Source organism: Cydia fagiglandana, chromosome 6 (assembly GCF_963556715.1).
Source record: "Cydia fagiglandana chromosome 6, ilCydFagi1.1, whole genome shotgun sequence".
NCBI lineage: Eukaryota > Metazoa > Arthropoda > Insecta > Lepidoptera > Tortricidae > Cydia > Cydia fagiglandana.
Window position 1 is genome coordinate 2,255,799 of NC_085937.1, and position 18,018 is coordinate 2,273,816.

General features: G+C 43.9%; 1 protein-coding gene across 7 annotated transcripts in view; it reads right to left on the reverse strand.

Annotated features, from left to right (window-relative positions):
• Positions 1–3,206: 3,206 nt before the first annotated feature.
• The window catches only part of LOC134664943 (thioredoxin reductase 1, mitochondrial), a 55,377-nt gene continuing 40,565 nt past the window's right edge, over positions 3,207–18,018 (reverse strand). For all 7 annotated transcript variants that reach the window (XM_063521665.1, XM_063521667.1, XM_063521666.1 and 4 more), the window contains 7 exons: positions 15,406–15,573; positions 14,586–14,778; positions 6,740–6,968; positions 5,905–5,992; positions 4,868–5,118; positions 4,222–4,413; positions 3,207–3,672 (listed from right to left, as the gene is read on the reverse strand). In XM_063521665.1, the coding sequence (XP_063377735.1) occupies positions 3,543–3,672; positions 4,222–4,413; positions 4,868–5,118; positions 5,905–5,992; positions 6,740–6,968; positions 14,586–14,778; positions 15,406–15,573 (1,251 nt within the window). In that variant the 3' untranslated portion in view covers positions 3,207–3,542. The remainder of the gene's footprint in view (positions 3,673–4,221; positions 4,414–4,867; positions 5,119–5,904; positions 5,993–6,739; positions 6,969–14,585; positions 14,779–15,405; positions 15,574–18,018) is intronic.

Genomic DNA, 18,018 nt, shown 5'->3' on the forward strand with positions numbered 1-18,018 from the left:
GGGGGCCACTTTTGGGGGGTAAATGAAAAAATTAAAAAATAAAAAATTTCAAACTATATCATGTTACATATCAAATGAAAGAGCTTATTGTAAGAATCTCAAATATATATTTTTTATAATTTTCGAATAAACACTTTAGAAGTTATTCAAGAAAATAGGCAAAAAATGACTATTCCCCCCTCCCCCTTTATCTCCGAAACTACTAGGTTTAAAATTTTGAAAAAATACATAAAATAGGTCTATGATGACAGGAAAACCTATTAGAAATGTACAGTCAAGCGTGAGTCGGACTTAATTACAGTTTTTGATCCGACTCCTACGGATTTTTTAAAGATTTCACTCACGTTTCGCATAAATAATGTTTAGTTTTAAGTTTATAAAATACATATGTATGTTAGTCTGTAAGGTATTTGTAATATGGGCCTTGTTCCCTGAATTAAAAATCTAAATAAATAAATAAATAAAATAAAAAATACATTGTTAAAAATTGTGTAATATACGGAATCCTTGGAACGCGAGTCCGACTCGCACTTGGCCGCAATTTTTTAATTTTTTGAGTATATATGTATGTACATAAAAAGTAAATGTTATTGGTAAACTTGTCAGTTAACATGGATTTTTACTTTTTTTTCGGTAAACATAGTTTTTGCAACGTGTTACTTAATTGTCACTTTTTGACATATCAATAAGGATATTTAGACTAAATCCCATAGTAACAACATCGCCATCAAAAAGGCGTTTTGAACTATGTAACAATCATCATCATTTCAGCCTATATACGTCCCACTGCTGAGCACAGGCCTCCTCTCATGCGCGAGAGGGCTTGGGCTATAGTCCCCACGCTAGCCCAATGCGGATTGGATGTAACAATAGAAACTTGTTTTTTTTTTATTGGTATTAACTCTGAAACTAGGCGAATTTCAAAAAAGTTTATAGGACATTTTTGTCTCTAAATGTGATCAGGAATACGCTGTTAAAATTATTCGGTTTCCTCATGTTACACCGTGTATAATAAATGAGTTTCGAACCCTAAGTAAAAACTATGTTATTTCGAATTTTGACAAGCTAATACATGAATTAGGTGCATGATATAAAAAAAATGAATATGACCTTTTTTATTAAGAATTTATTAAGGATTATTTCTTTCATTGACACTTTTTTCCTAAAATATATTCTTTCCTCAAAAAATGTAAAAAACTGTGTACCGGGACATATTTCATGCAAAAAGGGGGGGTTGCGTCAGGGGGAGGGGAAGGGACGCTAGTGTGCGTAAAGCACCATACCCTATGGTATCATACTACATTCATAAAAGGCTGGCTATAATTAGTTTGTCTTCCCCATACATTAGAACACAATTTAACCGAATCAATAGCATGAGAAATGAAACGGATATTTCTTGTTTTCTTTGCATTAGCATTTTTCTCTCGATAATTTAATCAATTTGCAACATAAGTAGAAGAATCCTCATATATCCATAAATATCAAAATATAAAAGGACATACATTTTCAGAAGAATTCCCCGTGCGACGTTGCCAAGTGGTTTAAAGTACAACATGCTCGCAACGTTTGGATGTCAATAACTCGACAATGAAAAATTATATTTCAAATCAATTCAAACTTGATATTTTTGACAGTAATGGGTTACTTAAATAAGAAGGCATTTTTCGCCCGGGTCTACTATGGTCAAATGGTCTAGTGGCTTTTAGCTACTGAGTATAAGTCTAACAAGTTGAACAGCATGACAGGGTTCAAACCACGAACAAAGACTCATTTCTTTTTGTATTTATTTATTTATTTTGTTTCATCTTTTTGGAAATTTTATATGCCTTATTTTAAAAGTTATTTTAAGTAAATGTGTTGTATTTGATTATTTCATGTAGGTATATCATTTCAATAAAATTTTGGAAACTTATTTTATACCTGGTCAAGCAAATCTTGTCAGTAAAAAAACCGGGCAAGTGCGAGTCGGACTCGCGCACGAAGGGTTCCGTACCATAATGCAAAAAAAACAAAAAAAAAAGCAAAAAAAAAAACGGTCACCCATCCAAGTACTGACCACTCCCGACGTTGCTTAACTTTGGTCAAAAATCACGTTTGTTGTATGGGAGCCCCATTTAAATCTTTATTTTATTCTGTTTTTAGTATTTGTTGTTATAGCGGCAACAGAAATACATCATCTGTGAAAATTTCAACTGTCTAGCTATCACGGTTCGTGAGATACAGCCTGGTGACAGACGGACGGACGGACGGACGGACGGACAGCGAAGTCTTAGTAATAGGGTCCCGTTTTACCCTTTGGGTACGGAACCCTAAAAAGGCGCGAAATTCAAATGTTCTATGAACGATATCCCTTCGCGCCTACATTTTTCAAATTTGCCGCCTTTTTCTACTGACAAGATCTGCTTGACCAGCTATACTTCGTCGATAGTTGACTTCTTATATACCTATTCTGCGATCCTAATTAGCCTCATGCATGACTTTTTTTTAATTATTTTAATCATTATTTATATCCTTTGAAATCGGAAAATAAAAATACTTTTATAAATCTTCCCATAATATTATTAAAAAATAATTAAAATACTGAAAATATTTTACTCACGTAAGTTTAGTTTCGAAGAATAACATACGCTTAAAGTAATTCAAAAGAGAATGCTAAAATTATAAAATAAAACAAAAACTGGCATTGTCGGGGTTTGAACCATGTATCTTAGCTACAATCTGATTTTTTTCTAAATAGAGGCTACGGGTGCCACGAGCACATGACATTTGATGGTCGAAAACATTAGTTGCTTCTGAATGCGTTGTAATTCTTAATCGTTGCTCAAACAAGAATTTATTATTTAATTTCCAATCTTTTTTCAACAATAAACATTTCATCTGCTGCGCCCTCTAGGTTACTTTACTGTAACATTACGAATGTGCTGACATTTGACACTGACTTTAAGGTGACTTTAAGTACGTAAGTGTGCGTGAATGCAAGAAATTGCAATATTTTGCAGTTGGATTCCGGTAATAACGAAATGAGACAATGTTGAGTTGAACATGTCTCGATTTAGATGTAGTATTTTTTATAGTTTTCGCACATATCAACACATCTTATGAAACTTTGTATTTTGGGAGAAATAGTGAAAATCCACAATTCGTGCACAGTGACGCCATCTTTTGGCTGATAATCGGCATCCCATCCCTAGACATCCACCTTAAGGACATTCGATAAACAATATAAGTGACAGCCGGGAACTAAGTTCCAGAATCCATAATTTTCGGGAACAGAAATGACAACTTGTTTCTTATCGTTCGTGTCAGTGTTTCATTTGACCAAACGCGTTTTATTCAAAATCCAGTAATTGTTAGAAGCAATTAGGTTACACTAGTGACCCTTCTGATACCGGCGATTTTAGACAATGTTACGAGGTTTTAATAGGTAACCCCCATTTGCGACACGGTTTGCCGTCGAAGTGAGTGTGATGTATATCGATATCGCTCGTGTGTGAGAGTGTGTGTGTGTCGTCCGTCCCTGTCTGTAACGTTGCGGTCCCGCTCTAGCTGCAGCAGGAGGCGGGGTTGGGGTCCTTGCCGGAGCGCTTGGTGATGTTGAGGCGCGTGAACTCCTCGGCAACCGTGGGGTGGATGCCCACCGTGTTGATCAGCTGCTCCATTGTGATACCGCATCTGGAAATTAAACATTACACGTATTTAGATTGGTTTACCGGAATAGTACTGTTAAAGGCTAAACCGAGGCCCCAAATTTAGTCATTAAAAATGAAAAGGTACCATGGAAACCAGTAAACTTTTTAATACGTTGCTATACAAACTCAATTCCGCAACAAGTATTATTGGTCTTGCTTCATTCGCTTATGCTTACTTGTGGGTAGCAGTGTGGTAGCATCCCGTCATAAGGTTTCCCTTGAGTTTTACGAGTCTAAATTAGTCAACAAAAGAAACGACCTTGGGATCGACAGTGACAATTACTGCCACTCAATCAGTGTCACTGCCGACTGGATATCGCGTTCGTGCGAGTGGGAGTCTTTCGATAACAGCATCGAAGCCTTGAATAACTTTACCAGCTACATTTCCCTTTAAATGCAGTCCCAATATAAGTCGAGGCTCCTCTCGTAGGGCTCTGGCCTTGAGCTAACATTTGTGGATGTTGCGCTGCGGCGGGACGAAGAACTTCTTCGGCTTATAGAACCTCGTGTGAAAATCTATATATCTACTCACTTAATGGCGGCCGCGAAGCCCTGAATAACCTCCCCGGCGACGGGTCCCACGAAGTGCAGCCCCAGGATCCGCTGCGGCGCCTCGCGCAGGGCCACGGCCTTCAGGTAGCAGTTGCGGATGTTGCGCTGCGGGATGAAGAACTCCGTGGGCTTGTAGAACGCGTGGTACACTTCGATGTTGTCCGCACCGTGCCTGCCAACGAATCACATGGAATGTTTAGAAACCACGGAGGCAGTAGAAAATTTCCTGAAAATAGTCTAATAAATGAAACGACACCGATACGTTGGTATAATTGACTATTCCATATACTAATAATCATAATGGCTATGTGCATAATTTTTTAATTTATCAAAACAATACCTAAAACTATGAATTTATGAATTACTATGAAAAAAAAAACCTATGAATATAGGTATAGGTTTCCTTTTCTTAGAATATCATGGAACACATAGCCAAAGTTACAAGTGCAACGACAAAAAATTAAATCAAAATACATATCGCAGATACTACAAAACCAAAAGTAGATAGTGGCCACAGATATGAACTCGAGGCAGCCGTTTAACGCGTTATCATAAAATACGTTCTATATTCATTTATCTCGTCTTGGCTATTTATCTTATACTTACATTAAGAATATCAAACTCACCTCTGTAGGGCTGCCTCCTCACTGAGCCCAACGCATCCATACTCCAAAGGCGTGAACACCGTAGTAGCAACATTCTCGTAGTCCATTTGTTGCGTGCCGTTAGCGAACACCCTGCGGGCCAGCAGCCGGCCGGCGTGGATGGCGACGGGCGTGAGCTCAGGGCGGCCCTCCAGCACGTCGCCCACCGCGTAGATGTGCGGGACGTTGGTCTGTTCGCTGGCGGCGATGATCTTGCCGTTTGGTGATACCGTCTGCAAAGTTGGGAGATAAGGATTAAAATCGTTGATAATCACTTAGGGCCACTTGCACCATTCACTAACCCTAGGGTTAACAGGTTAAACCTGGAGTGTCACCATGGTTACCAGTACAATTTGACATAGCTTAGCGGTTTAACCGGTTAACCCCGGGTTAGCGGGATGGTGCAAGTGGGCCTTACAGACTTAGAGCAGATTTAGACGGCGCGCGAACCCGCATGCGATTTTAGTTACATTGCGGACTGTTGGTTACGTCCAATTCAAACGACCGATCAAAAACCGCAATGTAATGAAACTCGCATGCGAGTTCTCGCACCGTCTAAATGAGCCCTTAATTCTACGGCTTATGAAAACACGAACAGCTTGTGAAAACCTCACTACCTGCTAGAGTGCATGCATGCATGAAAACGGAACTCCAAGTCTGGACACATGGACTGGATTGTTTATTTTCTACAGATAAAAAAATATTTAAGTAAGCAGTGTCTCATCATCATCATCTCAGCCATAAGACGTCCACTGCTGAACATAGGCCTCCCCCTTTTTTGGGGGGTGAATGCCATAATCGCCACGCTTGGCAGGCGGGTTGGCGATCGCAGTTGAGTACACCGAATTTGAGGGACGCTGCTGCCCGTCCACCGATGGTCTTGGACGTGGTTTAAGGAGATACCCGGGTCCTGGACGTAGTTTAAGGACATACCCGGGTCCAAGCAGGTAAGGCAAGGTAGCAGTGTCTAAAACATTTTAATTTATTTTATGAAGTATTGGTAAGTAACTAATACATACCGTGATGCCAGCGGCTTCTAAGTTGAGCTGTTTGGTGAGCGCGTAGCGACCAGTGGCGATCAGAACCGTGTCGAAAACATCCTCGCCCCTGAAACAGAATCAATTATAATTAGAACTTTAATCTGTATTTTGTATCTCCAAACAGCAATACATTGAACCCATCATTGGTAAATAGACATTATCTCGTTGCAGTAAGGATGAAGAATCGTCAGTTGTCTATAATGTAAGTATATCATTAAATCACCAACAATCCGGTGAAGAAAAAACGTGATTTTAGCTTTGCTGTTTTCTTTTCATCTGTTGTGATTGTGATACCTATAGTCACTCTAGTTTAGTCGACCAACCACCGACAAAGGTATAGTAGCCACTCACATGCTTTTGGTAACTGTAGCTACCAGCTGTTACCCCTATTTTATTATAATAATAGAGGTCACTGAAAAATATCAAGCATGTGAGTGGGTAGACCACCATGCCGGCCATCTGCTGGTCGAAGTGTGTACGATACTCACACTTGTTTAGTCTCGGTGTTGACCCAGCGCGCCTTCAGCTGCCCGTTCTCTAGCTTCTCCACCGACAGAGGGATGGTCCTGTGATGGAAGGTAACTCCTCGCTGTTCCATCTCGGCGACCACCATGCCGGCCATCTGCTGGTCGAAGTGTGTATGATACTCACTCTTGTTTAGTCTCGGTGTTGACCCAGCGCGCCTTCAGCTGCCTGTTCTCTAGTTTCTCCACCGACAGAGGGATGGTCCTGTGATGGAAGGTAACTCCTCGCTCTTCCATCTCAGCGACCACCATGCCGGCCATCTCCTGGTCGAAGTGTGTATGATACTCACTCTTGTTTAGTCTCAGTGTTGACCCAGCGCGCCTTCAGCTGCCCGTTCTCTAGCTTCTCCACCGACAGAGGGATGGTCCTGTGATGGAAGGTAATGCCTCGCTGTTCCATCTCGGCGACCACCATGCCGGCCATCTGCTGGTCGAAGCCGCGGAGGGGCACGGAGCGGACGAGCACGGTGGCCGAGTAGCCGAGCGAGTTGAGGAAGCCGGCGCACTCGAGGCCGATGTCTATTTAGTTAGTTAAGGAACTTGTTTCCGAAAATAAATTGTAACATAATTAGAAATGGCTTATAGTAAATTTGAACGTGAGCAACATAACGTAAACTTATAACTCTTATAAGCTTAATTATAACTAAGTTGGCGTCTTCTAAAAGTTAAATTATTGTTACTTAAGATTGTTGAGGTTAAACGAGATTGTGGGATATCGGAATTACCTGACTGGGATTTAATATATTTACTTCAGAATTATTTTTAGTTTTCATACATACATTGTTGGTGAAATTCAAATTATTGTAAAATATTGTATATTCTACACCAACAATTTTCTACAAAAACCTACATTAAAGAAGGCTTTCATCGCATTATAACAATTCATAATTCATAAACTGCTAAGATATAAAAGAACATCAGTATTCGATTATTCAAGTTGTAAGTATTGTAGCACATAGACCGTAGTGTTAAACAACATTCGTAGTAAAAACATGCGAATATAACAAATCGTATCCGCGTAGTATATGCAAGTCATTCATCAATCATTCAGACCTATTATCAGGTGAGTCATACGAGTACTTATAAAAACAATTACTACAAGAACAACTAGGTAATATAAAAATTTTACCTTCCAATAAAATTATTATTATGTTTCCTATCCACATCGGATATCTTCATCTTCATTGAGAGAGTAACGCGATCGTTGACCAATGATGCCGCTAGCGTCTATGTAGTCGCTCCGCCCCACGCCGTGACGTAGTTCCGCTTCCACTTCCTGCGAACCGTTGCTCGCTTCCCGCCACTCGCCACCGCCATGTCATTGTTGAGGAGAAGTACCGTCGGCATAAAAGTAGCCTAGTAGCCTGCCAGGAAGGCATTACTCAGATATCCGATGTGGATAGGAAACATAATAATAATTTTATTGGAAGGTAAAATTTTTATATTATGTGTTCCGTACTCCACATCGGATATCTTCATTGAGACCTGTTTATTATCTCCTGGTGGCGAGTTAGCGGGCGCGCAAGCGATAGGGCTACACCTACTGTCATAGAACTCAGAGAACGAATAAATATGTATACACCATATTGCAACCCATGAAATCACAGTGACTCGTTATAATGTGAATTACAGGAAATTGAGAATTGAAATTGTAATCTCAGGTTCGAAACTGGTTTAAGAGAATTCTCATTCGAAATCGCATCCGATCCGCAGAATCTCGGCGAGTCATGTTCCCAATTAACATAAGCGAAAATATCGCTAAGTGAATAGCTTTCCAGCCAATTTAGTTATTAAGTACATCGTGGATCAAAAGCAATCGTAGGCGAGGCCGGCTTGGATAAGACTGTGGCTGAAAGAAATAAGCGAAGTGTCCCCTAACATTTTGTGTAATTCTCGCAAGGTGACGTACCCAGACTACCTACTTATACTGGGTCTATACTTTATTCCGGAGCTTCTAAGAGTCCAGTCGGTAAGACACGTTATCTGGTTTAGAGCCGAATTTCGGACACAAAATAATAGCGTTAAAGTTATCTATGTAATTGCCCGGGCTACATTGTAGTAGAGTAAGGTAATTGACCCTGCTGCCTGATGCTAACAGCAAAAGTGCGGCAGCTATTCTATCGTACTTCTTCTAACGTACCTAACGTTGTAGGGCTATTTAAATTAGGGCAAGTAGATGTCTCGCGTCCCAAGCTGGTGCTTTGGGAGGCGCTGGTCTCGCTATTAATGGCGTTGGAAGAAGGCATAGTGTCCGATAGTGGTTCATACACAGCACTTGTGAGAGGCTTATGAACGAGTATCGTTCTGAAAGCTAACATGGATAATAGAAATAGACGTCTCAGATAGCTCGCTACTTCACTGGATAGAGGTACCTGGCAGTTGATCTTATTTTTGATGCACCATAAAGACCGTTTCTACATTGTGGCCGTACATGCAGCCTAGACAAGGGGACGATCTAGGGGCTCCCGTTACTGTTTTCTATACAAACACAGTACCGGAATCGGGAATATCCGGTTCTTCCATATTAGTGAGAGTGACAGTTGCGTTTCGTTCGCTACGTAGCGTTAGACCTTGGCATGTTATATGCATGCGCCAGTCACGCCAGTAGCGGACGTCACTCCTGATCCCGCCAGCTCGGTATTGGAGCGTCCTATCTGACAGGAGCTACGCCTCATTCTTAAGGTCGTTGACTCGTAAGGGAGGGCGGTCTGACGTTGTGTTCACTAGGACCGCCAGTAAATTGCAAGCTTACCACAGCTGCTTTAAGACTCCTTATCACGCCGTCGCAGTACACAGACTAGGCTGGGAGGTGGAGACATCCATGCCAAGTCTCACAGGCAGCTGTCAAAGGTCGTGGTAGCAGTTCAATGAGTCTGTTAAGAAATACCGTGGCACAGTGCGAGGGCTCTCGAAAGCGGAGGCCGGCCAACAAGGCGCCTGTCAGGTGAAGACAGTCTCGGCGGCTGCTGGGCGCAGCTGCCACTCGGGCGCGCAGTGACTTCTTGATAAACCGTTGCCCTCGGGGGTTGTACCGACCTGGCAAGTAGCAAGCAACCAGCGCGACCTGTAGACGATCTGCTGGCATCAGCAGTTTTTGCGACAGCCGTAGTAACGGAAGGGATGTAGTGTCGCCGTCGTTTTATGTATACTGTACCGGTGCGGTTGTATGTTTACACTTCTGTCGTCAGCGCTGCAGATGCGGCCCGTTAACGGTTACTCTTCGCTGAAAGGGCCTTACCTCGTACATTGTCTACCAATATTGGAGATTGTAACGGACTGCTTGCATAAGATGAGGAAGAAAGTGGTGCGAGGCTTTCGGCAGCTCCGTGTTGCTGGGGACTGCGAAGGCTTCACCTTCCTCCATGAACTAAAGTTTGCGAATTTGAGACTGAACAGAAGGCATTGAGTCTCATTTCTGCGAGAAACTCTGCAGCAAGGCAGGCCTGTATGTCGCGAAAAAGAAAACTTTCAATCGGTGTGTTGTGCCGCGTGTCCCATGTGATGTCTAGGAGCGTGATGGTCTAATTCGCTTTATCCGAAGAGACACCCTATATCGAGTTAGTATAGGGCATCGAGTTAGTAGCATGCTTTTAAGGAAATCGAACTGATGAAATCAAGTCTAAAATCGATTTTGGCGCTTTGCGTAACAAAACTGTTTCGATAAAGTCGAATACAGACAGATGGAAACTGCTGGAGTCCTCCTGGCCCCTTTCTCTTAGCACCGGAAACTCAAGCTTGTTCAGGCGCAGCGGGTTTATTTGTCCCATTTTGTTTATTATGGCTTTTCGCACGAGTTCGTCTTTGTAAGACGGAACTTAAGCTGGAGAGCGCGAGCAAGCAGAGATAATTATGTGAAGTCTGCAGACCTTTTCGATGCCTTTCACCTCGGTTTCGAGCGGTCGCACAGGGCCTTGTCGCTAGCTGTTCTCTGGTTGGACCACTCCATGGCCTCGAGAAGTCGTAGGAGCTTCGAAGCGACACAGCGAAGTCGATCAGCACCTTTATGAAGCCCGGGAACACGACGTATTTTCCTCTGTGTATCGACATATCTTACCGCTTTCAACTCCGGGCAGTCGAGCCGCGCTAGGACGGGGCTCTTTACGACCTTGTCTGCCGTCGCCGGAGGATTCTTTAACCGAAACCAAGAGCTTAGCGGTCTGTTCGTGCTGTACCATACCATACCTATACCTGCACCATAGCTATAGGCGCCTGCGTACCTCAATGGAACCATGTGGACAGGACAAAACTGATACTGTGGCGCCCAGCGAGCAAGGGACGACATCGTCGTAGTTGCAGCATCGGTGGGCAGCATCGGCGTGATTGTGGCAACCGCCGCCGCTCGGGAGGCGCCGGTGCGTGAAGCTAGGGGCGCCTGAGGCCGGGCGGTTCATGGCGGCCGCCACTGGTTCGGGAAGCGCTGGTGCGTGAGGCGAGGACCCATAGTGGCGGCCCGCTCTAGAGGCGTTGTCGCGTGAGGCGGGCGGCTCCATCGTGGCGGCCGCCGCCACCGGCTCGGGAGGCGCCGGTGCGTGCGGCGAGAGGCGCCATCGTGGCGGCCAGCTCGGGAGGCACCGGTGCATGAGGCGGTCGCCGTCTGGCTGGCTGGTCTGGGAGGCACTGCTGTGAGGCGAGAGGCGCCATCGTGGCGGCCAGCTCGAGAGGCGCCAGTGCGCAGGTGGTGGTGCCATCGTGGCGGGCGGCATCATCGTGGCGGGCAGCGCCATTGTGGCAGCCGCCGCCACCGCGTCGATGCGTAATGCGAGAGGCGCCATCGTGGCGGCCAGCTCGGGGGGCAGGCGGTGTCATCGAGCGGGCGGCGCCATCATGGCGGCCACCGTCGCCAGGCTCAGGTGCGAGAGGCGCCGTCGTGGCGGCCAGCTCGACAGGCGCCGATGGCTAGGCTCGTAGTTGCACGCATCTTCACGGCGACGCTGTTGCCCTCGGCGGTGCCATCGTGGTGGCCACACCGGCGCGTAGGTCACCAGCGACGTCATGACGGCCGGCAACCAACGCGGCGATCGTCGCTGTACTCGTAGCATTTCCACTGCTTACACGTAACTTACCTTCCTTCCGCTCGAGCAGTCGGGACGCAGAAGCGGTCCGCCTTCACCTTGGCGCGATCCACCCGCGATGCGCCCGCAGCTGCAGGAGCGGGCGTGTGACGTCTCGCAGAGCCACGCGGATCTCTCGGAGTCCCGCTGGACTGGAAGCGTCCGCACCGCAACTGCAGCAATAGGAGCGGGCGTAGCAACAGGAGCGGGCGTGTGACGTCTCTCGGAGTCCCGCGGACTGGAGGCGTCCGCACCGCGACTGCAGCAACAGGAGCGGGCGTGTGACGCCTCTCGGAGTCCCGCGGACTGGAGGCGTCCGCACCGCGACAGGCGTCCGCACCGCGACTGCAGCAACAGGAGCGGGCGTGTGACGTCTCTCGAAGTCCCGCGGACTGGAGGCGTCCGCACCGCGACTGCAGCAACAGGAGCGGGCGTGTGACGTCTCTCGGAGTCCCGCGGACTGGAGGCGTCCGCACCGCGACTGCAGCAATAGGAGCGGGCGAGTGACGTCTCTCGGAGTCCCGCGGACTGGAGGCGTCCGCACCGCGACTACAGCAACAGGAGCGGGCGTGTGACGTCTCTCGGAGTCCCGCGGACTGGAGGCGTCCGCACCGCGACTGCAGCAACAGGAGCGGGCGTGTGACGTCTCTCCGAGTCCTGCGGACTGGAGGCGTCCACCGTGGCCCGCAGCGTCGCGGTGTCTCGGAGTCACCTTGGACGACAGCAGAAGAAAGACGCGGCGCCGGCGCGGCGCGCGCGGGCGGGGGCGGGCGCCGGGGCGCCCCGGGCGCGCCGCAACTAACAACACGAGGTACTCCCAGGCTACTGCCTGAGAACCCTCCGCGAGTGACGAAGTAACTTCTGAACGCCAATAAAATTAGAATATCTTAAACTGGCTCACCGGATGGTTCGAGACAATCCAAACCTCCTTATCAGCGAAGCGCGGCGCCCGAAAGCAGCGCGCGCAGGCCGTCCGCCGCCGCGCCGCCCGGGCGCCGCCGCCGCCGCCGCAGGCACGATGACCGCGCGTTCCCTCTCCGATGCGGAGCGACTTGTTACCACTTGTTAACAAAAACCACTGACGCACTTCCTACTTCGATCTCGAAAATGCGAGTTAACGGTAACGATTTTAGCAGCATGGAATGTGAAAATTAATTTAGCAAGAAAAAAGTGGGTAGAATCGAAAAGCACCGTTCGATGACTTCGATCGCGAGACCGCCAAAAGACTAATAGTGGCGATCTCTGCCATATCTCACTATTTAATCGACCGAGCTTTGGATCGGAAATGTTAAAGCACCATGCTGCAAAAATATACGCAAAAAATATTTGCGGACCATCGGTCAAGACGGTCGACGAAACAATGACATGGCGGTGGCGAGTGGCGGGAAGCGAGCAACGGTTCGCAGGAAGTGGAAGCGGAACTACGTCACGGCGTGGGGCGGAGCGACTACATAGACGCTAGCGGCATCATTGGTCAACGATCGCGTTACTCTCTCAATGAAGATGAAGATATCCGATGTGGAGTACGGAACACATAATATAAATATATACCTGAGTATGCATTTGCATAGTATAAACAGCAACACTGTTAACTGTACATCGGTGGACCTTATTACAAAAGGCATAAGGTCCACCGATGTACAGTTAACAGTGTGGGCGATGGTTTCCTGACAGCCGGCAAGAAATGTATTTTCGAAGTAAACTACTTTAGTATATTATCTCGGTAACGTATGGGATTCTTACCCATAATTTAAAACCCTCCACTCAGTGGGATATTCCTGTTCTGGCGGGTAAATCCAACAGTTAATTTAGAAGGTAAATTATGTAATTAATTATCTACAGTTCATTTACCTCAAGAAATACGCCAAAGATAAGACTGACAATTGATAGTCATTTTTATAACTGTCAGTCTGGACATAGGTACCTACGCTACAACTCGATTCACGATAGCTGGCACGAATGGAATAAATGAGAGAATGGTAATATCTATGAGTGTATCAGATTAACCTATAAAATAGTGACACTGGCCGTATACCGACACGTGTGTCAGTCACACATTGACATATATAATTCGTTTTTTCATTCCATTTATGCCATCTAATGTATCAACAAAGCTGTAACTAAACATAGACGTTACCGTGAAGACACAAAATCAAAAAGATCCCTAAACCTAGCTACAATAAAAAAATCACCCCTCGGCAAGATGCCGTAGGCGCTGGCAGCACTACCTCGCTGAATTGCAATGCTTATGCGCTGTTCGAGGAAGCTGGCAGCCCTACGGTCCCCAGTCACATCCCCAGCCTCTTTGATAACGCTACGAAAAATTTCTCCGAAATTCCTAATGTGTCTATGCAGTTTTGCAGCTTGCTGTATAGGGTTTCTACTCGAGAATTCCCGAGGCGAGAAATCTCGAGAAATTTGTCCTAAGTCAAGACGGGAAAAAAATATTCAATGCCTCGAGAACTCGAGAAATAAATCTCTTGTGATATTTAAGTAAAAAGAAAACGCGTGTAGCACATTATGTGTCTATAATGTATTTCTTTAGGTAGTTAAATAAATATGAACAATGTTTTTTTTTACATTTTCAGGTAGGAACCTACTTAAAACATTTATTACCTACCAACCAAATAAAAAACGACCTTGATCCGTCCCCTATCGTTCTAGCTATAACATATCCTATAGCTATAGATCTCACCTACGATTCCTACGAGTCTGATTTGTAAAAAAGCGAAAAAAATTAAATAACATGATGTTTTTTGGAGCTTTCAAAATTTCTCGAGATACTCGAGAAACTCGAGAAATCTTGGTCGAGAATTCCCGTGCCTCGAGAAATTAAAAAGGTCGAGAAACCAGAAACCCTATTGCTGTACACACACCTTGGCTTGTGCTGTTGATACTTGTGTGTGTGTAACTAATTTGTAATTATATTTGTCCTTTGTATGCCTACTTAATTTTTATAAGTGAGAACTTATAATTGGCTCTGTAAATCTATTGTAGTTTTTAGAAATGTTTATAGCTGTTGGTTTTCCATGTATATAATAAAAATAAAATAAATAAATAATAAAAATGAAATCAAAAAGGATACATCCAGCGCCAACAACGAGCGTCTTGCCGGGCGGATGCGACAGGCTGAAGATGTCGTCGGAGCTGATGCAGTACTCGAGGCCGCCCGGCACGTCGGGGTAGTGCGGCCGCCCGCCCACCGCGATCACGATGTTGCGCGCCGTCAGCTCCTTCTTCGTGCCGTTCTTTAGCGTCGCTATTAGCGTGTGCGGGTCCTTGAACGTTCATAGTCAAAGGTTACAATTAGGGACCAACTTGTCAGAAAAAACCACAATACTTAGCCGCTCATTCAATAACCCAAAACACAATTAAAATTCAACAGTCAAATATTCGAATTGGTATGTTTGGGACGAAGCATGTTGCTTATTTGCATTTGTAGCCACCGGCCGAAGCCTGCGTTGCGGATTTCTTACATATAACTGGAGTATTTTTTAACATTAAAATATATAATTTATTTATTTATTTAAAATATATGGATTACATTGTACGATTTGTGAAGACGAAAATATATATATATTCGAAGGTTTGAAGAGATAAAACAATTATTCATGCAACGTCCCTATGCGTTTATCTTGTTCAGACTGCGCAAATTTTCATTATCTAGATCAGCGGTCGGCAACCTTTTAGCAGCCAAGGGCCACATAGTAGTTAACGGAGGTGACGCGGGCCGTACTTTGTTAATATTTATGACTTTATGAGACATTGTCGTTTGTCACTATTACATACAAAATAGCCAAGGCGGCACTCGGGCCGCAAGTGACAGTTTCACGAGCCGCATGCGGCCCGCGGGCCGCAGGTTGCCGACCGCTGATCTAGATTATTGTTGTAGTGTTAAGACAAACCTTGAACTCTCCAAGTCCATTGATGTACTCGATCTTCTTATCCCGCAAGTCCACCCTGGTGACCCAGTTGACGGACTTGATGTGGTTCTGGACGGATTCGGTGAGGGCGCTCCAGTCGATTTTGATGGCGTTCAAGTTTGGGACTTGCCAGCCGTATGACACCGCTTCCTGAAAGTGAGGTTACATCCAATTCAGCCGACCGATTAAATATCGCAATGTAATGAAACTCGCGAATTCTCGCACCGTGTAAATGAGCTTGAAATGAGGAGATGGGATTAGCTAATGAGTCTAATGACAAAACTGTCAGTCAAATGGATTTGAGAACGTTTTACGTAAATAAATACCATAACACTTATAATGGCCTCATCTTGCTGAATATTCGACCTTTGAGGTCTTTTGTATAATTGATGAACTCGTATATTGGGGTTTGCTGTAAAGCTTGTAAATTTCCGGTTAGCCAACAAAGAGTTATAATATTGAGTTTCTACCAGAAAGCTGTGCGGTGTGTGCCTAGCCGTAGCGAACAAAACGCAAGTGTCTCTGACGCTATAATATGGAAGAATGATAGAGAGAGAGTATCGCTTCGTAGCGAACAATGTCACATTGGCTAGGCACCTTTTTCGCGATGTTTATGTACGGGATTATTAGAAGTAATAGAATTGCCGTCAAATAATAATGCGATTTATTTCTGATACTAAAAGCACTTTTAATAGACAATTGGCGGATCTTATATCTTTGTAATAAAATTTTACGAATTGTCACCATAAAATATATGAAACATTGACAGAATAGGTATGTATTATGGGTGTCAGTAGAGCATGGTAACAAGGAAACTGTTACAAGAACTAGTTACATCATTTACATTAATAGAATAGGCAACGCAAATTATTTTCAGCCGGACCATTGGCAAATTCTAGTGCTTCTAATATTATTAGAATCGCGGGATCTTCGTTTACAGATTTGATTACCACAATCTCCGATATCAAACGATCTTGGACTTTAAATATCATTTAATCAGCTAGGTACTAAACATACAGTAATTTTCAATAGGATCCCTCAGAAGAGCCCAAATAAAAATATAATTCCACGTCTGATTTAATCAAATAATTAAAAAAAGTTCAATGTACCAAACGAATTTTAGCTCCTCCGAAAGTCCCACTGAAATTACCTTTTACATATATAAAAAAATCCCTTTAATAGTAGAGTAAAATAGCATACTGTAATTTAAATTTATAGCTTCATTCCATTTAAATATTTAATGTGCGTTTAATTGCCGCTATTACATTTGTTTTCCCTCTTACAATAATGAAATACATAATGTACTACAAATTACACATACAAATTGTACGGTATGAAATAGCTCTGAACTCAAAGACTGCTCCAGTCTCATTTAAAAGGGAGTATGTAGAATACTTTTCCCAAAAGTCAGGTGTAATTAAACCTTGTGTCTAATGCCAGAAGCCAGAACGACTTTGACATGGAATTTAAGCGTTTCTTACTGTATAATGCTGTATTACAAATCATAAGCTAATTTAAATTTATAGCTTCATTCCATTTAAATATTTAATGTGCGTTTAATTGCCGCTATTACATTTGTTTTCCCTCTTACAATAATGAAATACATAATGTACTACAAATTACACATACAAATTGTACGGTATGAAATAGCTCTGAACTCAAAGACTGCTCCAGTCTCATTTAAAAGGGAGTATGTAGAATACTTTTCCCAAAAGTCAGGTGTAATTAAACCTTGTGTCTAATGCCAGAAGCCAGAACGACTTTGACATGGAATTTAAGCGTTTCTTACTGTATAATGCTGTATTACAAATCATAAGCTACTATAATGTGTACACTCGTGTACACTTCCAGATGTATACAGAAACAGTTTACGAGTGTGTATTTCATAAAAATACCGCATTATGATATGATATGTTTAAAACTGTTGTCATTTTATCGACCGAAAATGGATTTTATGCCGAAATCGAATATTCTATTTTGCATTAGTTTCGGCCGAAAGATGATTTTTATGCCGAAACTGAACTTCAGTCAGACATTACCGACAACGCAAGTTTCTGCGCTGCCGAAAGGTTCGCAGTTTTTGTCCGAAACCGAAGCTTCGGCCGAAACATTATTTTTATGCCGAAGCCTGCCGAACCGAAACATCGGTCGGATGCTACATTTTACTCTTCCTAATTCCAGAATTAGACAGAGTAAAATGACATGAGATGCTCATATTTCCCCGATATAATAGTATAGTAGGTAAGGTAACTACTTTTAGATAAGTACTGGTAGATAAAATACGCCTTACACAAGAGAGTCGAAACGAATGACTAATGAATGAGCGCTACGAATACGGTAACGCGAAACATTGTTTGTGCCACTAATCCTTAACGATATTACCTATATCGTTAAGGATTATAAATACTAAAAACTAGGCATCTTCATTGTCTGAAAAGGCTGGAAAGTGGCTGGAAAGCTGTGTAGGCGTGTCGTAAATAATGTAATGTAACGTACAGTCAGCAGCCGAATTAGCCAAAGAAAGGGTTTAGCCACTTTAGCTTTAGCAAACTTTAAATGGCAAGTCAGTAGGGTAGGTATCCGATTTACACCGCG